General features: G+C 47.3%; 1 protein-coding gene across 2 annotated transcripts; it reads right to left on the reverse strand.

Moving 5' to 3' along the window:
• LOC8064784 (DNA-directed RNA polymerase II subunit 1) lies at positions 4,586 to 13,260 on the reverse strand. Of its 2 annotated transcripts, none has more exons than XM_002450796.2 (14): positions 13,116 to 13,260; positions 11,822 to 12,085; positions 10,990 to 11,289; positions 10,743 to 10,901; positions 10,469 to 10,630; positions 10,161 to 10,381; positions 9,946 to 10,087; positions 9,509 to 9,844; positions 9,137 to 9,423; positions 8,766 to 9,024; positions 5,462 to 8,649; positions 5,282 to 5,353; positions 5,089 to 5,148; positions 4,586 to 5,003 (listed from the first exon to the last, which is right to left on the reverse strand). In XM_002450796.2, exons 1-14 carry the CDS (start codon positions 13,197 to 13,199, stop codon positions 4,913 to 4,915), a joined length of 5,625 nt encoding a protein of 1,874 aa, XP_002450841.1. In that variant the 5' UTR covers positions 13,200 to 13,260; the 3' UTR covers positions 4,586 to 4,912. The 2 variants fall into 2 exon arrangements, with proteins under 2 accessions (XP_002450841.1, XP_021316578.1); XM_021460903.1 differs by having other exon boundaries at positions 5,089 to 5,160.

Here is a 22,463-nt window from a genome sequence, read left to right on the forward strand (position 1 = left end):
GTGATACATACACTGTGCACCGGTCGACATCGCCGATCTGCAAAAGCAACAAAGATGAGTCAGCTACGGACGATATACGAATGCTAAAACAAAATACTCTGCAACATACCTTTGGTGCTGGTCGGCCTAACTTGAAGGCTTGCACCCGATCACTGCCGCGGATGAAGCCTCCGTCCGCAAAGTTGAACAGCTCATTCAACAGCCGTTGTACCTCCGCCTTCTCCAAGATCTCCGGTCGCATCCTGGTCGGGTCCACGCTTCCGGAATACTCGTACGCCGAGTGCACCCTCTTCTGGCAGGGCATCACCCGACGGCAAATGAAGTTGCTGACCACGCCAAGCCCATCCAGGCGCGACCAGTCGATCAGCTTCATCAGATCCGCCACTTGACTGTCGAACTCCGGGCGGTCGGTCCAGCTTACCCTTTTCTCGGGAATGTACCCCACGTCGCAGAACGTGGAGCTGCCCGGTTCCTCCCTGACGTAGAACCACTTCTTATACCATTCGGTCAAGGAAGTGTTCCATGGACAGTGTAGGTAGTGATTCTTCATTCCATCACGAAGGTTGAGGTACACTCCACCTGCAACCTTAGAGCCTCCAACTGCTCCCTTCTTCCTCAAGCAGAAAAGGTAACGGAAAAGATCGAAGTGCGGCTCTATGCCAACATAGGCCTCGCACAGATGAATAAACGTGGAAATAAGGAGAATTGAGTTCGGGTGCAGATTGCAAATCCCGATCTCATAATACAGAAGAAGACCTTGGAGAAATGGATGAACCGGAACCCCAAAGCCCCTCTTAATGAAATCTTCGAACACGACGATCTCACCGGCACGAGGGTCGGGGAAGCTTTCTCCTTCCGGTGCTCTCCAGCCACCGAGCTCCGAGCTGTGCAAGAGTCCCATGTCGACGAGGTCACCGAGGGATTTGGTGGTGCTACGGGACTTCTTCCACTCCTTGGCCATCAGTTCAGCCCTCTTCTTGGCGTTGCTCTTCGCCATTGGAGGTGAGAAGTGGATTTGGGTTACGAAGATGCAGGTGATTGAAGGAGGCGAAAATGGAAGGCTTGAGGGCAATGGCAGGGTAAGGAGTACCGGCGGAACTGTCAGGTTTTTATAACCCGCAACTCCACCTCTCCCACTTCCCGTATTCTCGGGAAGTGAGCGGGCCATGCGGCGGATGCGGCGTTTCAGTTTATAATGATTATAGACAATTAATGCGGCGGAGTTTTCGTACCAATTGATGGTTCCCTTTTTCTCAAACCACGCAGAGGGCGGCTGTACAGTTGTCAGGCGCAACTTTTCATGCGTCCATCTGACAACCCATCAGGAGGTCTCGTCATGTCAACTTTAACTGAAAAGATCGTTTCAATAAAAAGAAGACAAATATGCCAGAGAGTCAACAATCCAGGGACTGCACCGACCACCGAGCACTCGACGCTCGGGGACTGGTCGCCCAGTCTATCAGCTCGGAACTTCAAGGACTACACCGACCACCGAGCACTCGACGCTCGGGGACTGGTCGCCCAGTCTATCAGCTCGGAACTTCAAAGACTGCACCGACCACCGAGCACTCAATGCTCGGGGACTGGTCGTACAGTATAGCAACGCAGAATTCTAAGGAGCGCACTTGGTGCTTGGGGACTGGTCGTCATACTATTATACACCCGGGGACTGGTCGATTAGTCTATTCAATTGCGGACGGACTGGTAAATTCAATTTTTTAGACCTTGCTACAAGGCTCATACTTCGCCTTCCAGCAAGCTCGGGGACTACATCGGTACGATGCATCTGGCGATGCATCTCAGTTACAGAATTTCTTTGAAGACTTTTATTTTGACCCTGGCACCACGTGCCTACGTCACCTACTACCAGGCTCGGGGACTAAGTGGGCACACTTCACCTTGCGGTGAATATGCTTGCTTTTTTGATGTTTATACGTTTCAAAAAAGTAAAGTGGGCACACTTCACCAGGAAAGAAATCTTTTTTAATTTAGAGCACCACGCATTCTTCGAACAACTCGCTTCTTCGATGTCGATGTTGATCAACTGTCTTTCGAGTTGGTCAAAGAACCGTTGCAACTGTTTGGGCGACTTTCCCACTTATTGAAGACGTCAAGTCTCACTGATCGAAGAAGCTCAAGACGGCGTGTTACATCACAATACATGGTGCTCGGGGACTAGCTGTGGGGGTATAAACCCCTATACCCTTACGGCTAGACTTCGGCCAGGAGGCTTGGCCCATTACAAGACGAGTTCAAGGCTTGATCCGACAACCTGGAGTTTCGCGCAAGGAAACAAGATGTGGAGATCAAGCAGGATTCTAGTCGGTTAGAATAGGAATTGATATCGAATTATCCATGGCAATTGTAACCGACTAGGATTAGTTTCCAGATCTGTAACCCTGCCCTCCAGACTATATAAGGAGGGGCAAGGGACCCCCCTAGGACATCATATTCTCTCAACACAAATCAATACAACCAGACGCAGGACGTAGGTATTACGCCAACTCGGCGGCCGAACCTGGATAAAAAGCTTGTCCGTGTCTTGCATCACCATCGAGTTCGTAGTTTGCGCACCGTCTGCCGATAAACTACTACCGTGGGTATACCTCAAGGTAGACTGCCGACCAGCTTTCGTCGACAGAGATGCTCTTACTTTCTTAGTAACACCATGTATAATATTATAATGAGAATCTATTATTTAAAAAAGAAATGGTGCTACTGTTTTTACTTCTTCCTCAAAGCTCTCCTATAAAAACAAGGAAAGCGCCGGTTCCCAAAAACTACCCAAAAATTTTCAAGCCTCGTCACATCGAATCTTGCGACATATGTATGGAACATTAAATATAGATGAAAACAAAAACTAATTACACAATTTAAGCTTAGTTAGTCCATGATTGAATAATGTTTATCAAATTAAAACGAAAGTGTTCAACTACCCAAAAATAAAAAATTTTAGGAACTGAACAAGGCCTAAGTCTCGCAAAAAAAAATTGTACATAGTACATAGTCCATAGTTGACTCTTTTTTTTTTAGCAAATAGTCCATAGCATCGGCAACATTGACAGCAATGTTCAATCTTTGCAGTAGTGTCAGGCCTGGTATAGGTCCGGACACATCTGAATCAGGATTAAGGACATGTAGCCACTTGTCAAGGCTTTGGTTTGACGCTGATCAAGTTGCGATGGCGGATCTTACTAAGAGCTCCACACTCAACTACAAAGCTTTGACTGCTGCAGATCAAACACCTTAGCTACTTCAGTTTCAACGTTTTTCAGTGACAATGTGCCCTTATATACGGGCTCATATCTTCCTCTCCCAATAAATTGCTACCAGAAAAGTCATTACTTCCTTGGAACAGCTCAGCATAAGAAACTTTAGGATATTTATCATCCAAGAACGAGATGGCAGCTGTTGCCGTTGTTGTAGAGCATAACAGCACAATAACAGTGAGATGGCTGCTATTGATATCGCCGGCAATCGAAAGCTGGCTGGAGGCGAGAAAATTGATGGCCAAGCAGCGGCGCAAAGGGTTTGACGCCTTCTTCTTCTTTAGTGTGTTGGTGTTTGTGGAAGGAGCGTAACAGGAGGACCTTTGACGAACTCTCGACTCAAGCTGTGCGTCTTTCGTTGTTGATCCAAGAGGAAGCGGGGCTCTGGTGCTTAGCCGGGAACAGACATTTAGGCGCGCTTCTTGCTGGACGATCTCGTGGGGCTTCTGTGTAGCGCTTTCTTTTCCAGTTGTTCTTTGTTTTGTGCCTTTCAGTGCTAAGGATTGTTCTGGCGGTAACCTTGGTGACTGCAGTTTCTTAATGAAATACACGTCCTTTCTGGGGCGGGCGTGTTAGCGAAAAAAAAATAAAGTCCACATATAATGCCCGTTTACTGCATTCAGGTCTTTCTCTTTTTTATTTTGACTGACAAATTTTTCCCATAAATTCGTTTATCTTTTTTTTTCTATCGATGAACTGAACCGGACTCCCGGCACTTCTTTTTTATTTTTGAGAATAACAAAGACTTCATTAAACATACTGTCCAGGCAAATCGCTGGACACCAGTGCAGGTACAAAGTCAGGACATGTTCCTCCGAAGGCCCATTTACACAGTTACTCCCTTCATTCCAAATTATTATTTCAAAAATCTTAGAGAGTCAAATTATTTTTAAGTTTAATTAAAATTATAGAGAGAAATACTAAGATTTGTAACATAAAGTGAATATATACTATGAAAATATAATTAAGAAAAAATCTAATGATACTTGGTTGATATCATAATAATAATTATTTTGTCATATAATTTTAATCAAACTTAGGATAGTTTGACTATTCAAAATTCTTAGAATGACTTATAATTTAAGCTGGAGAGATTAATACCGAAAGCTGTTACAGCATGCGTAACTGTATTACAAGCCCGAGGGCAATGAGAAATAGAGCAGACTGAAAAAATCAGACACCATTCTAGCTTGCTCCGGTGGTGCTCGCAAGTCCCAAGTGGTGCTCGCAAGTCATGAATAATAGATAAATACAATTCCTTGCTGGACTGAACTAATCGCAAGCAATATCAATCCCGGCAGGGAATAAGGCAAGTGTGATCAGAAAGAGAAGCAGACGCATTCTCATGTATACCATACTACGGTTCCTTGTCTGGAAAATATAGCCTTCCACAAAGGTCGTATTTGCTCCAAATCACTTACAGACACTTACAGACACTTACAAAGGTCGTTTAGCCATTAAAATTTGAAATTCCTGCAGGACACATTTACATTTGCTACAAGAGTTCGGAGCCAGCACTTCATGTAGATTTCGGGCATTCGTCTAAATCATGCGCTCAGCTGTACAAAAGCAGAAAGAAACGGAATATTGCAATGGATTCATTTCTTCCTCTGCAGCCATCACCAAAATCTTTTCTCATCGTTTCAGTGGCTGGTCTCGCCGTCCTTTTCAATGGCTTGGCCAGTGGAGGATGGGGAGTAGTCAGCCGCAGTGGGGGAGTCACTTCTGTTAGGGCTGTGCACAATGTTAAATGAAAAATGTGATTATGCCTTTTATGATGACAGGCTGGTAATGTATTCCTGATGCCATGTCAGCTTACCTGAAATTTGGAGAGGTTGGGCTATAATCTGGGCTAGGTCTTCCAGAGTCATCAGTTGGCCTACACAAGTTACTATATAAGTTAGTCAGTCCGTTGAAAAATCCACAAAAACTCGAGGGGACATACGGCTGAAATGGTGAGACACAGATGTGAAGATGCTTTATACAGATGATGAAGCCAGAATGGAGCTCACCTGTTTGGGCTGTATGACAGACTTGGTAATGAATATGATGGTGAAGTCGGTGAGTAAGTCGGCGAAGTTGGACTGAAATTAAAAATGGTAGTACAAGCAATCAATACATAAAAATTAGAACACAGATTGCCACCGTCAGTTATCAAGGATAAATTTGCAACTCTGTAGAATTGTGAGTACCTGTAGTCTGGAGCCTGGCTGTCTAGAGTGATCCTTGGTCTGGTTGGAGAGTAAGTGTTGGAAGAATTGTACTCAGTATACGAAAGATTGTAGCTTGGTGAAGTGGGGCTGTAGTTTGGCGATGTTGGGCTGTAAGTTGGTGAGGTCGGGCTATAACCAGGCGATGTTGGGCTGTAACCAAGTGATGTAGGACTGTACGTAGGTGATGTTGGGCTGTATGAGGGTGACGAAGGACTGTATGATGGAGACGTAGGGCTATAGAATGGTGATGTTGGGCTGTATGAGAGTGATGCAGGACTGTATGATGGAGACGTAGGGCTATAGAATGGTGATGTTGGGCTGTATGAGAGTGATGCAGGACTGTATGATGGAGACGTAGGGCTATAGAATGGTGATGTTGGGCTATACGATGCTGATGCTGGACTATATGATGGTGATGTGGAAGTGGGACTAAAACTTGGAGAAGAAGGATTATATCTTGATGAGTTAGGAGATATAGGATTATAAATTGGAGATGCGGACGAGTATGACTGAATTTGCGAAGAAACTGGAGTCGTTGGGGAGTAAACTGGACTCATGGGCGTGTAAACTGGAGTTGTGGGTGAGTAAACCGGACTTACTGGAGTATATGATGTTGAAGTAGAAGCATTAACTGGTGATGCAGCATTGTATGGAGTATATATCGGTGATACAGCCATGTACCTTACCGACCTGGGAATCGGAGAGTAACCACTTTCCGACCTGGGAATTGGAGAGTAACCACCTTGTGAAGGAACAGGTGACAACGACATATCTCTGACATATGGCGAAAACGAAGCATATGTATCAATGGGGGAGTGCCTAAAATCTGGACTCAGGAGATGACTCGAGGACATCAATCCTTCATGATATGACGACCCAGAGAGAGGTGAAGAGAGAGGTGAAGGTGCTGATGTGATGCCAAAGTCCAGCCCATCCACATAGCTTGGGAGTTGAAGTTCAATGGCCTGCTGCAGCATCTGGTCATTCAGAAATAGCGAGCAGCCTCCAGTACCAATAGGAGCAAGCTGGCCAAGCATAATGTTCTCAGTGACACCTCTCAGGTAGTCAGATTCGGCATGTACAGCAGCATCGAGCAAGATATCCACAGTTTCTTCAAAAGAACATCTCATAAGAGGTCCAGTGTCATTGCGGTTGATACCATGCCTTGTAATAGCCATCAGATGACCTCTGTATGTCATTGTATCACAAAGAACAGCCAAATGCCTATAATTTACATAGGATCCATCAAACGATATGACCGACCGAAGTTCATCCAAAAGAGCTCTACGAACAGCCTCAATTCCAAGAACCTCAATCACTTCAGTCAAATGGTTACTTGTTGTTCTTGTAGCATCGACATCCTCATGACACATGACAGCCAAGAGATTGACACCGTCTGTATCAAGCATCCACTCCTTGTGTTCTTTGAAACCATCACTCACATCAAATTTGTTAACTTTCACCTCTTTTATAAACACCTTGTTAATATCCGGAATGCCTCGAAGAGACATCTCTGCCAACATGTTACTCTCTATCTTCTTGAGGAAAACTTCATCTCCAGCGGAGTCATCTAGTATTTCTCCTCTTGAAGCTTCATCATTTATGATGCGCAGGCGAAGAATAAGTTTATCTGCATTGTCATCACTGAATATGCATGATAAGTCGCCATCAAATTCGCGGTTGATCTCATTGGCGATATCAGCCATGCTCAACTTCTTATCAACCATCATCTCACGATTAAGCTCAATACGCAGCAGCCAAGGAGAAATCTTATCCGGGTCAATATCCTCATCAGGCATTTCATAATATGACAGGACAAATTCCAAATCCTCTTCAATGATGGTTCCCATAGGATCAGGATCATACCATACTTCAGTGGCATGAGTCACACTGCGCAGTGTGGTGTACTCTAAAGCACATTGGACACTCTTAGCCAATTCTTTCGTCTTGTTCACCTCAGGCTTTAGGTAAACAGACAATGATGGAGTTTTTATCTTCTTGGCGACATTAATGATCTCTCTCAATCTGGGAACTCCAAGAGTAACATTCTTGGCACTGACACCAGCAAAATGGAAGGTATTCAGAGTCATTTGAGTTGCTGGTTCCCCAATGGACTGTGCAGCAACACATCCAATCATTTCACTAGGGGCCACCAAAGACTGAGAAAACCTCCAAACAATCTCATCAATAATCCACTCAAATGCTTCCCTTGTAAGCCTGTATTCCCTCAAGACCCTCTTGCTAGCAAATGTGGCACGAAGATGGATATTAAAGAACAAGGTGGCATTCTTCTGGGCCTCAATGCTTATAGCATCATCACCAGGCACAACTTTCAGTCTTTCTTGCAGCTTATCTATCGCTTCCACAATTTCTATTGGGTGCATGTCAGAACATGTTCTGATGTCAATCTTGAATGTCTTCTGGGCATTCCAGATAAGCCGCTTGAGGTTGACAGGCAAAGGCCATGTATGACTACCATTTGTAGCAATCTCAGTTCCAAGCTGGAACCTGTCAGCTTCTAGCTTATGAACCTCCGCCTCTAACACACTTCTGAATTCACTTATGGTCTTCAAATCATCAAAATGGACAGGCAGCAAGTAGTTAGGCCTCCAATTCTCATCATCCAGTTCATATCGGAATACAGTATCAAACTCTTCTTTTTTCATCTTCAAAGAGTCCAAATTCTGTTCTTCAATCCAAACAGCGTCCATACCATCTTCCCCATATATGAACTGAACGACATCTCCCAAGGAATTTCTTACAGTGCCATCATACTTCACCATGATGTCCTCCATAGCTTTCACAAGCCTCCGTTGGATATATCCAGTCTCAGAAGTCTTCACAGCTGTATCAATCAGTCCTTCTCTACCACCCATAGCATGAAAGAAAAATTCTTGCGGTGTCAGACCCTGAAGGTAAGAGTTCTCCACAAATCCACGACTTTCAGGACCATAGTCATCTTTCGTGAAATGTGGCAATGTTCGATCACTGAAACCAAATGGGATCCGCTTGCCCTCAATATTTTGTTGTCCGACACAAGCAGCCATTTGCGAAATGTTAATGAAACTGCCTTTTGAGCCTGCACTGACCATAGCCTTCAAATTGTTGCTTTCAGACAAGTTATTCTGCACATTGCTTCCAACATTATCACGAGCCTTGTTGAGAGCCTGGAATAAAAAGAGAGTGGACTGATGTTAAACAACTTAACTGAGAGTGATAGTTTTCTGTTTGATTGGAAGACCTATATATAAAAAGCAATCCATGATCAAAGACAATCAATTACCTCATTTACTTTATTTTCAAATGATTCCATCATGGTGTGTCCTGGCTCAGCTTTCAATTGCTCGTCACGTGCTTGTTTAATAAGCTTCTTCACACAATCCTTAGCTCCAGAAATGGCTTTATTAATGTCAGCCATTGTGGCTGCGTCTGCAATCATATCCCCAATTCCAATACTGAAACCATTTTGAAGAAGCCAGTAGTTGACAAGCCACTGCGTATAACCTAAGAACTTGCGTGCAGCATCTGGACCAACCTCTTCCCTGCAAAGAACAAGTTAAAACGAAACTAGATCAGCAGAAAGAAACGAGAAAAAAGAAATTACTAAATTGTGAAGCAACTTCTGAATCAGAACTCTCATGGAAGCATAATTACCAAATGATATGAATCAGACTCCCAGAGCCTGTTCCAAGAGTCTTTTTGCAAAGTGTGCCAGATAGAAGCTCTCCCTTTTCTATCCTGACCACAGTATCACTGGGAGTAACAAATCCTTTCTCTTCATCGGAATGCCAGGAACAAAACCGAATTAAATTTATTTGCCTTGGGATAATTAAGTTGAAAACTTGTTTCCCAGTCCAAATAGGCCTTGGTTTGAGAATGGCAGGAGCAGGAATCTTTCCATCGAAGTCTTCCCACCACATCAATATGTTCATAAATACGTCCTGGAATAAATTTCATAACGTTGAGCTACAAAATTTAACAGAAAACACTATTGGAAAAAGGTAAGTAAAGTCTGTCTTTATTCACCTTTTCAATGAGAGTATCCCTTTTGGTGATTTTGCGACATCCAAGCAGCGTGTCCTGGACAATACCCATCACAGGCTTATTTGATTGTGGAGACACAATACATTTTGGCACCATCATTAATTCCAGAACTTCTGCTCTAGTCTCAAAAGACTGGGGAACATGCATATTCATTTCATCCCCATCAAAATCAGCATTATATGGTGATGTCACAGACAAATTCAATCGGAAAGTTGAGTATGGCATAATTTTGATTCGATGCCCCATGATAGACATTTTGTGAAGACTTGGCTGCCGATTGAAAAGAACAAAATCTCCATCATTGAGGTGCCTCTCCACCTGAGAAGACCACAGACCACAGGCACAAAAATAGTAAAGAAATTTTCTCATGAGATGATAAAAAGTATTACTGCTACAGTTACAATTAATACAATACTCACCTTGTAACCAAGCTCCAAATGTTGATCACTGCTTTTCTTCACATAACGAAGATCAAGCCTCTGACCATCTTCCCTGATAATGTACTTTGCACCTGTCTTGCCTGGGGGAGGATGAGGCCCATTTAGTACAAGTTCCTTCAACCTGAGATCATTGGAGTTAGTTGTAAGCTCAGCAAAACAACATTGGCATAACACGTTTCAGTAAACTGGTTTACCTCTCAATGTTATATGGAGTGACAGTTTCTGGATATGTCAGGTTCAAAGCAATACTCCATGGCACACCCACTTCATCAATGTTAATATTTGGATCGGGTGTGATAACAGTACGGGCTGAGAAATCAACTCGCTTCCCCATCAAGTTTCCTCTAACCCGGCCTTCTTTTGCTTTCAGCCTGCTGCAAATTGATTTAATTGGCCTTCCAGAACGCTGTGTGGCCTGAGCATTTAAAAACAAACAGAAACGGATAATTTAGCCTTGTATCTACAGGTGACATGCAAGACATCTTTCTAGTAGACTACTCACCCTGGGTTGGCCAGGAAGTTCATTATCAAAGTATGTAGCAATGTGAAATTGCAACAACTGAGAAAACTCCTCTATAATGTGAGCTGGAGCTCCGTTTCTCTCTTGCCTCCTCAAGTTCTCATTATGCCGAATTATCATAGCTAATTGATGAGTCAAATCATCCTGCATAAACAGATGAAAGGCCAAGAAGAATAACAGTGAGCTATAGTAGAGCATTATCCATCCATGCAAACAAGTCAAAACATAATTACTGTAATAGTAGTAGTAGGCTCACCTCGCTTTTGGAAGAAGTGCCCATCATGACAGAAGGTCTAACAGGGGGTGGAGGAATTGGAAGAACCTGGAGTATCATCCAATCTGGACGGGCCAATTTGGGATGTAAGCCCAACAGAAGACTCTCCTTGTCAGATATATTCTTGAGAACGTTAAGGACCTGGTCAAACAAGCCATGTAAGAAAACCGCATGATTACAGTAACTTTCTTAGAACAACTTGTTAAATAAACATAGATCATATAAATACCCTCTCAGCAGAGAGAATCTGCTTCGGTTCCACTAACTCAGAGAGTTGCTCTTGATCATCATTTTTCTTCTTTGGTGCTTTAAATTCCACAAGCATCTTCACACCATCAACTGTAATAATTGGTTGCTGAGCACCACAGCCACCTCTTCTATTTACATGCTCATCAGTATCTTGCTGCTGCTGGACATCAAGGTCATCACCCTCACCACAGACCTTTTTGGTCTTGCAAGCATCATATATTCTCTTCAACCTATTCTTTGGGTTTCTGATTTTTAGAGCCTGCTTGAACTTGGTATTATCCTGCAAAATGAATGTTAATATCAAATAACCTTCGAAAAAAACATGACATTTAGTATAGTGGCTAAACATGTGCAACAGCTAAATCAGAACTTTGTGAAAAGCTCCAAAGTTGGTTCATGGTCAGGTTTAATCACTCTGGTCGTTTTATACAGAACACAAATATGTTTTTGCTAGGGTGGTAATATCACCCAAAATATACACTACAGCACAAGTTTCTAAGCTTCATGACTCTTATATTAGGTTTCAGAGAGAAGTCTACCTGCACATGCAAACAAGTTTTTGTTTACAAGTTTTTGTAATGCGATACCACGTTTACAAGTTTTTGTTAACCATGCCTCCTGTGGACAATAGCAAAACATGAGCATAGCTTGATGCAGTACAAAAAGGACAATTCATTCGTTAATATAATGGTCAGAATACAGAAGGCTCCTATGATGCTTTGATTTAAAATCAGAACTCCTTTCACTATAGCCAGATAGGCACACAAGCAAGTGCACACAAACATTCTACATAGTAACAGAACCCAGGGTACCTCATCCACGAGGATCTTGGAGCAGTTGAAGCAGACACAACGCATAATGGACAGTACAGTCTTCATAAAGCCAATGTGGAACATGGGCTTGGCGAGCTCAAGGTGACCAAAGTGACCTGGGCACTCTGCCATCCCAGACATGCACGTCTGGCACTTGATTTTGCGGTCGACAGTCCCCATTCGAGGGTCACTAAGCCCACCAGCCTTTGGCTTCCCCTTCTCCATAGTCTCTGCATATTCTATTTGTGCCACTGACATTTGTCTCTGCAGAGCACAGGCAATATTCACCATTAAATTACATGACCTGAATATTATTGTTCAGGCAATGCAGATGTGCCGACATTTCTTTTAATGAAGCAGTACAAACGAACACAACATTGCTATTAAATCCATCATCCTTCATCATCTTAATTGTTATCTTTGCATTAAGTAAATCCATCATCCTTCATCATCTTAATTATTATCTTTGCATTAAGTAGAGGAATTGCTCACTTAATCATCATGTAACATTAATGGTGCATTTCAGCTGTACTGGAGTAGTCATAACCCAACAATCTAGTTATCTGTGCTTTCCAGTTCATACTTGCAGATGCAAATGTTTCATCTTAATCGTTATCTTTGCATTAAGTAAAGGAATTGCTTACTTAATCACCATGTAACATCAATGGTGCGTTTTAGCTGTACCCGATCTAATTATCTGTGCTTTCCATAACCCAACAAATCTAATAATCTGTGCTTTCCAGTTCAAACTTGCAGTTGCAATGAAACCTGACTAAACCAAACACATTCTTGACAGTAAAGTTCATAATAACCATACCAATATGGCATTGGCTATATATGGAGTTAATAATGGACCTGCTCAAAATTTTACTCAACAGCCTCCAACAAATCTACTAATCTGTGCTTTCCAGTTCAAACTAGCAGTTGCAATTACATGTAACCAAACTCATTCTAGGCATAACCGTACCCATTTGGCGTTGGCCATATACAAACCTGCCCAGACAGCAAGTGCAGAATATTGTCTCTCAGATTGGTTAGGTTTTGTGTTATTAGTACAAAATTAAGTGCTATTGGATTTTGTACTCCAAATCAGTCGAATGAGCCACAAACCAATCATGGCTGCAGCACCAGCACATCATCAAGAGATCAAATCCAAACTGAGAGCACCAACTCGCAAGCTACAAACCACACCCCATCACCCTCAGCCTCCCCAAACCACCCAGCCCAGCCCAGCCCGCTGAATTCGAAGAACAAATTCAAGCAGAGAAGGGGCGAGGGGGGCGAGAGGCATTACGATCTCGTCGGGGCTGAGGATGCCGAACTGCACGAGCTCCACCTTGGCCACCTCGGCCGGCGAGTGCGGGAACCTCACGTCCATCTCGCGCGGCGGCGGGTTCGAGACCGAGCAGCTAGTTTCGCCTGCGACGGCGGGGTGGGATTTGTTTTTTGGGAGAGAAAAACAGGGAGGCCGCGTTGGGGGGTCGGCTGTATTTGTAGGCCTGGCGTGCGGAGCGTGAGCCGGCGGGTGTCTCTGTGGACCCGTGGGTGCGGTGCACGGGTTAAAGGCGGCGCAGGGTGCCGTGGTCCTCGTGGACTGCGTGCGGGGAGCGTGGGCGCTTGGGAGGGAAACCGCCTTTGGTCAGGGTGGCGTGAGCCGTTGGATGTTGGCGCGACGGGGGCGATGGGTTCGCGACTTCGTGTGGGATCCGGCCGGGCGCGATCAAAACGGAAGGCAAGTCCGTCCGTAGTCGTGTGCTCTGCGGATATTGGGAGACTGCTTTCTGGGTCCATCACGACAGTCGACATGGCCAACGGAGCTAATGTTAGTGGATTAGTGGTTTGTATTATATCCTACTCAATCCATCATAAATTATAAAATATTTTTTTTGAGATTACACAGTACAACGCAGACACTCAACACGCACGCACACTCACCCCTACGAACACACGTACGCAAACCCTACCCCTATGAGCACCTTCGAAGGACTAAGCCGGCAAATCTTAAAGTTCACGAAGTCACCACAGGCGCCTCGCTGTCGACGGGCACGTCGCCTACCACTTAATGCATAGCGCCGAAAAATCTTGGAATAAATCCAGAATAAAGTGCCGCACCCAGGATTTGAACCCTGGGTGGGAGCCCCCAACCAATGGCCTTTGCCATTGCGCCGTGAACCCCTTGGCTAAATTATAAAATATTTGACTTTTATGACACCAAGTTTGATTATTCGTTTTATTCAAAAATTTATGCAAAATTTTATTTTATTTATTTTTATCGTGGCTTGGTTTATTAACAAAAGTTCTACAAAAATGACTTAAATTTGACTCTATTTGCATAATTTTTTTAATAAGACGAGTGGTCAAATTTAAAATCAAAAAAGTCAAACGCCTTATAATTTGGGATGGAGAGAGTAATAAACATGCTCATGCGTGTAATGAGAGAAAAAACTATTAGACATTTATAGTAAATTAGAACTATATTCGTTACTAAACGTCAAGGACTGATCTTTCTTTTTTAAAAAATAGATATCAGACATATTCAGATACAGGAACTTAAGTGGACACCCATGGTGACCACAAATTAAACACGGATAAGACTCATCGAGCATACTTGGAATACATCTATCAATACAACTCATGCACATCACATGCACTACTCAACACATGTTTGGTGCTCTCCGAGAAAAAACCTACCACTTGTTCTTCCCAAATTAAAAACGTACTGTAAATATGTCAAGGATTGATCCTTCTACCCATGATTATGATAAAAAAAACTTCTCTCGTTTTTTTACATGGTAGCCCTTGTTAGGGATTGCAGAGATATATTTATTATATTTTTTATGTGAAAAAATCTACGGTTAGTTCTTCCCAAAATAAAAATATTGATACATCACAGATTGATCTTTCTACTGACTAGGAAAAGTGCCCGTGCGTTGTCACGGATCCAACTAAAATTATGAGAAATGTGGTGTTAGTATCAACTAAAATAAAGTTTCATCCAAATCATACACTAAAAAGTGAAATCATGATATGAACATATGTGCTATATGTTGTCCAAGACAGTAATCAAGGATACAACTTACACATCATTATAGGGGGAGTAGCCCTCGAAAAGCATCTCCAAGATAAATGTTCACCTTATTGGCTTAAACCATGTGAAAACCAACTTGAACCCACATAGACTCAAACAAAAAAGCAGTCCTCTCCAAGTTCCCTCAGTTTACATTCATGTTCACAACACCAGCCACACACTTGCCACTTGCGTGTTAGATTCATGTTTTTACCAACTGGGATCATGCAGACTTCATCAAGACAAAAATAAGCTTGTCTAGGTTGCCTTTTACCTTTAGAGCGACTCAGAAAAAAATCCTAAAAACTTCTCCAAGATAACAATCCTAAAAACTTCTCCAAGATAACTATTATACCTATACCCTGATATCATCGCTGACCATGAGAACACGTCCCAGTATCAACTTATGAAACAACAATCTTACATCTTTCATGTTCTCTTTCATTCATCCTTTGCATACCGACCAATCAATAATATGCATGCCTGACATAGTAGTTCACTCAGGCATTTCATCAAATAGCCTCCATGCATCCTCCAAATCTGCAAACTTCACATAAGCATCAACTGTCAGCACCCATCCACCCATTCAGAATACCGTTTGCCTTGGGGGTTAGAAAAACATGACCATAAGAACTCATTCAAGGCCACATGAAGTGAATACTGGAGTCACCAAAATCAAAATAAACTTGTGTTGAGTTGACTTGCTTCCCTGAGAAAAAGAATAAGCAGACTCTTTCTCAGGTGGATGCTAATGGCAGATAATTTACTGTGGATCTTGAACTCTTGCAGAATCATTGCTTAATCACTCTAAAAACATTTAACAATGACAATAGCTTAGGTGTCACGAAAAATTGCCACTGTCTTACTTGCCGCAAACCAGACTTCACTGTGTAATAGCAGCAGGAACACAACAGCAGCTAGCAGGAAGCAAAGGGGACTCTTCCGTACATATCTGACCTCGGTGGGAAACTTCCATCAAAGATCGATTAATATGTCTTGGGAGAGGCCTGTTGTTACTCACTCGGGCTCTGATCCTCCTTCGCCGCCTTTCAAAATACTACAAAATGCATATTATGAACAAAAGCTATAAAACAACTGTCGGTGTTTTACCCCGGGGGTCACACCAACGAGTAAACTTGTGTGCGTGTTCCCTCTCCCAGATGGTGATGCAAGAAGGACACAGAGATTTATCCTGGTTCGGGCAAGAGAAGGCCCTAAGTCCAGCGGGGGGCGTGTTTTCTATTGTCTTGCACCTAAATGCTTGTACAGGGGCGAATACAAGTTGGTATTGCGGTGGATTCTAAGTCCTAGATGGAGGCGATGTATGGTTGTTCTTCTACGTGTGTCCTCCCCTCATCCTTTCCTATGCCTCCCGTTTTACAGTTCCAAGGGGAGACCTAGGTTACATGGCGTAGGTAATAAAATATGGGTCGATAGGGGCGTGGTGCGCTGACCCACTCGAGGCCTCCGTACTGGCGTGGCCTCGAGCTGTCTTGTTACTTGGTACTTTGGTGACGATTATGCGTGCTCTTGAATTTGGCTCCTGTGCGTCGCCTCGGATTGGCTTAACCATGGGCACGCCTGTACGTCGTGCCAGTAGTCACGTCCAGGGTGGTTGAGGTGCTGTCTTTCACCGCCTGACTCTTCTCTGGGATGGAACGTATTCGTTCGAGGGTCCGGTGCCGCGCATGGCCTTGCTGATCGATGCGCTGACTTTGGATGCCTCGAGGGAGGTCGTGACGCGACTTCACGACTGTCTCACTGTGCTTGGCCGTACTCTGGCTCATCTGAAGGGATAAAGCTGCGAAAAGGGGGATTGGATGGGTGCTCGCTCCCTATCTCGTTTCCCGTGACTGTCGGGTTAGGTGAGAACATGGCAGGCGCATTAAATGCCCTGCTTCCCGTACCCGCGACAGGTGGCGGGAGGCGTCCTTGTGCTCGAGGCCTGTCGATTCGTACGAGCCACTTCCGTATTCGATGGTCGCTGTCAAGTCGAGCCTCTGTCGATTCGCACGACCCCTTTTTCGTGTTCGAGGCTATGGTTGGCGTCGTGCTTTGGTACTCGCGCGTGCGAGCGGGGCGTCGAGTCAGGGGCCCCGATTTGTGTATGGGTCCTCTCGTTATGAGCATTGGTTGGGGTACCCCTTATTGACACCCTCGACAGTAGCCCCCGAGTCTCTACTCGAGCACTTGCGCTCGAGTAGAGGCTCTTTCGCCGGTCGAGTTTCCATGGGGTCGCGCGAGCGACCCCCGCGGGGGTAGCCCCCGAGCCCTTGGAGGAGTCTTTGACTCCTTCAAGGGTTATGTTGCTTTTTCTAATGGAAGTGCTCTTGATCTCCCCCTTCTCCGAAAGTCGTTCGCCATGGAAGAGGGGCTTTGAGCCTCAATCGGTTGGTTTCGCATCGGAGTCGTGACGTACTCCCGGCGGAGCGAGCGTCACCTACCCCAGGTCGAGCTCCTATCGGGTAATCCAAGTGAGAACCTGTGCCCCGTTCGAGGGGGTCAGCTGTAGCCCGGAGGCGTTCTCATAAAGCGGGGTCAACGCGGTCGGGGTTACTGGTCTCGTTCGATAGAGTCCAGCGGCTCGCTGCCTCCCTCCGTGGGGATTCCTCTCGACCCTCTTGCCCTCGCCTTGGACATCCCCAGCGAGTTCTCGAGGCTGGCCTCGTTTTCGACCTCTCGCTGGGCATCCCTGACTCTGGTACTCGAGGACGACCGTCGAACCCGTTCAGCGGGCGAGTCTGCGATCCCTCAAGATTTTTATCGTGACACGTACGTATCTTACAGGGGAAGGAAGGGTCACGGCGGTTCGCTTTCCTACCCGTTGGGCGCACCTTTTTAGGCGGGAGCCGTTGCGGCACTGTGCCGTCGTGGAATTCGTAGCGCCCTGTCAGTGAGAGCAATCAGGACCATTAGGCGGTGCATTTACTAGGGAGGCTACCGTATTCGCCGGATCTGCCCGTTGGAGGTTGGCCGTCTATAAATATCGTCGGGTCTCTCAGCCATTACTCCTTCCGCCTTCCGCCATCGTTCTCGCCCTTGCTTCCTTTGCCATCTTCACGCGCGCGCGCACCCTCGAGCACATAGCAGCGGAGCCGCCTTCCTTCATCCCTCAAAATGTCGGTGAGACTTGTTGCCGCCGATGACTGGCGCCCGTCGTCGATGACGGAGCGCCGGCTGCTGGAGCTCGAGAAGGAGGGACTCCTGCGCCCCCGCGTTTTCTCGTCGTGGCCGGAGTGGATCGCGCCGGCGGTGGACCACCGGGAGCCGAGACCGCCCAAGGGGTACGTGGTCTCCTTCGCCAAGTTCCATCGCCACGGTCTCGGTTCTCCTCCAAGCCGCTTCATGCGGGCGCTCTGCCACCATTATGGGGTGGAGCTCCAACATTTCTCGCCGAAAGCCATCACCGCCGCGGCGATTTTCGCTGCGGTGTGTGAGGGCTATCTGGGGATGATGGTGCACTGGGACCTGTGGCTTCACCTGTACCGGGGGAGCTCTTCCATGCCCCTGGTGGGGCTACAGGGGTGAGGAAACCAGTGTGGGCCGGCTGCCTCAACCTGGTGCAGAAGACTAGCAAGGCGGAGGAGCCTCGAGAGTACATTCCGGTGGGGCTGATGTCGAACCACGCCCAATGGGACTCCCAATGGTTCTATCTGCGAAACGATGACGACCTCTTCCCCGACTACACTGGGCGCTTGATCTCGGAGCGTCCAGACCACTGGAACTACGACGTTGTCAAGACCGATGCCCTAAAGAAGCTGCGCGTGGAAGGTCTGACTGCCGCGTTTGTCCTTTCGGCTGTCCACCATCGATGGGTACTCCCGTTGATGTCTTGACCGCTGAGGATGGATGAGATGGGTCCCGGCGTCTCGTCTCGCGACCTCGAGGCATGCCGGATGTCCAACGAGGCGCCCGTGGACGAGGAGGTCGCCGCCAGAGTTAGGGCGGCCGTCACGGGTGATTTTCAGCGTGAGCACGTCAACGGCTTCCCCATGAAGCCTGACGAGGGGTCGATTGACCTGGTAAGCCTTTCTTTGCCGTTACTCAATTTTTGATCTTTCTGACTTTCTCTGGGACTTACTTCTGCTCGCACAGGGCCCGATCGACGCTCGGTCCTCGAGGCCTCCGGTAAAGGAGGACGACGTCGATCGTGATAGGAGACGCGAGTCCGCAGAGAAACAAAAGTCCGCAAAGGACTTAGAAAAGAAAAAAGAGAAGAAAAAGAATCTCGAGCGGCAAGCGCTCGAGACACGTCGAGCGAAATCAAGGCAGAGGGGGGAGTCCGAGGAGGACTCTCTCGACGAGGATGACGGCAACGAGGGCGATGACGACAGCGACGACTCCGAGGGGATGGCGGCTCGTCTCGATAGAATCCTCGAGGGCCCGTCTCGAGCCGACGTCGATGCCCCGCAGACGGGGCCCCTAAGAGGACGTCGGGCGGTCCCCGCGACGGTCATCAAATGGAGTCCTCACCATGCCGTTCCCGTGCTGACACCCCTCCTGTGCCCGCGCAGGGTCTGGCCATTTCTCGGCTCCAACCTCCTCCCGCGTCTGGGGCGGGCCCCCGGGTTAAGACTATGGCGACGGGGCCATTGACCCGTGGCCGCGCCGCCGTGGCGGCCTCAAGTAAGGGTAAGGAGGTCGTGGGAGCTCTAGCCCCGGCGCTCGCCAGACGGGAGATGTCGAGCCGAGGCCCACGCCTGTCCAAGAGAAGCCTGGGGTCTCGACCCGGGGCGGCTCGAGGCTAGTTGGTCGAGGGGCTGGCAGGCGGGTCGTTCTTCCCGTGGGGTAAGATTTTCACGTCGCGATTCTTGTTTTCTGATGTCTTGCACACTCTCTGGTTTCGGCTTTTCTTATGTTGTTCCCCATTTTCTTAGATTGAAGCGACCGCTAGAACAGGCCCAACCCTCGATGGCCAAGAATCTAAAAGTGGGGGCATTCTCTAGAAGCTCGGGTGAGTGATTTATTCTCCTTTCGGTAGTATTAGAGCTGGGTGATTCTTGCATCAAGCTTTTTTGCGACTGACGTATCGTCTTTGGGCGCACACAGGTTCCTCCGATCCTCGGCCATCGACGGGTGTTGAAAGAACCCTGCCTCATCCGTCGGAGGGGGGCTACGTTTCTGACACTGCCCCGCCGTCACCAAGGCGGATCGAGACGCCTCGTCTCCAAGAGCAGGAGGGAGGGGAAGAAGAAGAAGAAAAAGAGCGGCGGCGGCAACAGGGAGAGCGGCTCGAGAAGCAGTTGGAGCAATGCCGGCAGCAAGAGCTGCTGGAGCTTCAGAGGCAGCAGCAGCAGTGGAGTCAGCAGCTGGAAGAGCTGCTCGAACAGCCACCACAATGCCCACGCCTGCTAGTATTATCGTCGCTGCAAGGGCCCGAGACCAGAGAGGAAGGACTGCCGGTCTATGGTTCGTCGACCCTTGCGTGGCTCCGTCCAAGGGGGCCAGCCTTTATTCCGGCCGAACCTAGGCGGAAGGACGGCGTCGTGGCCATCGCGTGTGCTATGCGCACGCCGGCGGACCCCCAATCCGAAATCAAGGGCTCCCTCTACGGCATAGATGGGATCGCCCCGGGGTTCCTTCGAGATCAGCGGTCGTGGGAGGAACCCAGCGCCGAGGAGGGGGACGACGCCGGCACTTCTGGCGGTGGCGACGCCAATGAGACCGGGACCTGGGGGTCGGTGGATGACGACAGGCGGTTTCCTTCTCTCATCGACATATTCCTGCGCCACGGAGGTTCGCTCGAGACCGTTCAAGAGCTTATCCGAGGCGTCAAGGCGCGTACAGAGGAGGAGATGGAGAACTGGGGGCCCAGTCGGATTCGTCTTCGAGCCTCCACCGATCCAGAGGAGCCCAACATCATGATAGATGACCGAAAGGAGGCCGAAAAGTGGGAGCATCTCAAGGAGCTCCGGCTTTGGATGAAGCACGTGATGGGCCTGATGTCGGATATTGTCAACAACGGGCTCGGCCGAGATTTCTTTGTAAGTATTTTCGGTCCTTAGCTATCTGGGTGTTTGGTCTCGTATTCTTATTGTTTAGCTACTTGCTGCAGGACGTGAAGGAGACCTCCCACCTAAAGTTGGGTTTTATTCACGTGACGAGAGGCGGTTGGGAACAACTCCCTCTTCTCAAGGACCAACTCCTGGAGTCGCAAGAGAAGCTTCTCTAGGCCTACAAGGATCTTATGGTGGCTGAGGAGGAAAAGAAGGAGAGGGAGACTGTCCTGACCAAGACTCAGGAGGCCACGGAGAAGGCAATAGAAAGAGGTCGCGCAGCTGAGGGTGCGGACCACGTCGGCTGAGGAGACTGCGTCCAAGGCCCGGGAAGAGGCCGCGTATTACAAAGATGCGGCCGCTGAGCTCGATAAGTAGAAGAGCCTTGTCAAGTCGGAACTTGCCTCTGCCCGAGAGGCCTATCGAGAGATAAAGGAAGAGTGCGTGAAGAGCGAGATCGCTCGGAGCACCGTGGAGGAAGCTGGGAAGAAGGCCCGTGAGGACCTCGAGGCGGAGCAAGCTCGCTCTCGCAGCCTTTCTAACGACGTCGATCGTTTGAAGAGAGCACTGCTGGAGAAGGAAGGAGCCGTCTTACAAGCGGGTAATATGATCGAGGACTTGCGGGCCACCAACACTGACCTGGCTCGCTCTTACAAGGAGATCGAGATGGCCAACACCGATTTAGTCGGTGAGAACACGACCCTCGAAGAAAGGATCCGTGGTAGGTTTCTTTATACTTGCATGTTTCTTTTGCAAGGTATATCCTTTATGTTGCTTAACTTTCTCGTGTCGGTGTTTGTAGGGCTTCAGGATGATCTCCTGGCTGCCCAAGTTGAGGCCCGTTCCACCAAGGCTCAGCTCGAGGGGGAGGTAGCTTTGAATGGTCGACTAAGGACTGCGATAAGCAACCTTTCAGCCTCCTGGGAGCTCGAACCTATGGATGAGTCGAGGGAGGTGGCCCGAGGCGATGCGCTGGTCGACCAGCTGTGCTACTTAGGTGCCACGCTGAGGGATCGAGTGCGGGACGCCCTTCATACCGGGATGAAGCGAGCGATGGCGGTCGTCTGCTCGGGCTTCTCCTACAACATGGAGGTGGTATCCCACGGCTTTGTCACCGACATTTCCAAGACTGACGCCGAGAACGAGGAGAGGCTCCATGCCTTGATCAATGAGGCAGAGGTCCCTAGGGAAAGGTTGGCAAGGTTGTTTGAGCCAGAGGTACTCCCTCCTGAGACTAGCTCGGGCGCGGAAGACGGTGGTTGGGACAGAGATGTGGACTGAGGCCTGCGAGCCTATTCTTGGTATCTAGACCTGTTGTAAAGTACTTATTACTTGTCTTAAGTAAACACTATGGCTTGAATGGTCTTAAGACTTGTGTGTATTTGTTTATTTTTATGCTCGAATTTCCTTTGTTTCCTTTTCTGCCTAACTTTGCGTTCTCGTTCGATCTTTCGTTAAGGCATCTTCGATTGCCCTAAGGGTGAGGAAGTGAGTAGAGTTGCCATAGCCCAGGGGCATAGGGGTTCTCAGGCTCGACGTTTCTCGACCCTTAAGGGGCTCGAGGTGCTTTTGCTACTTG

The sequence above is a fragment of the Sorghum bicolor genome, chromosome 5 (assembly GCF_000003195.3).
Source record: "Sorghum bicolor cultivar BTx623 chromosome 5, Sorghum_bicolor_NCBIv3, whole genome shotgun sequence".
Classification (NCBI taxonomy): Eukaryota; Viridiplantae; Streptophyta; class Magnoliopsida; order Poales; family Poaceae; genus Sorghum; species Sorghum bicolor.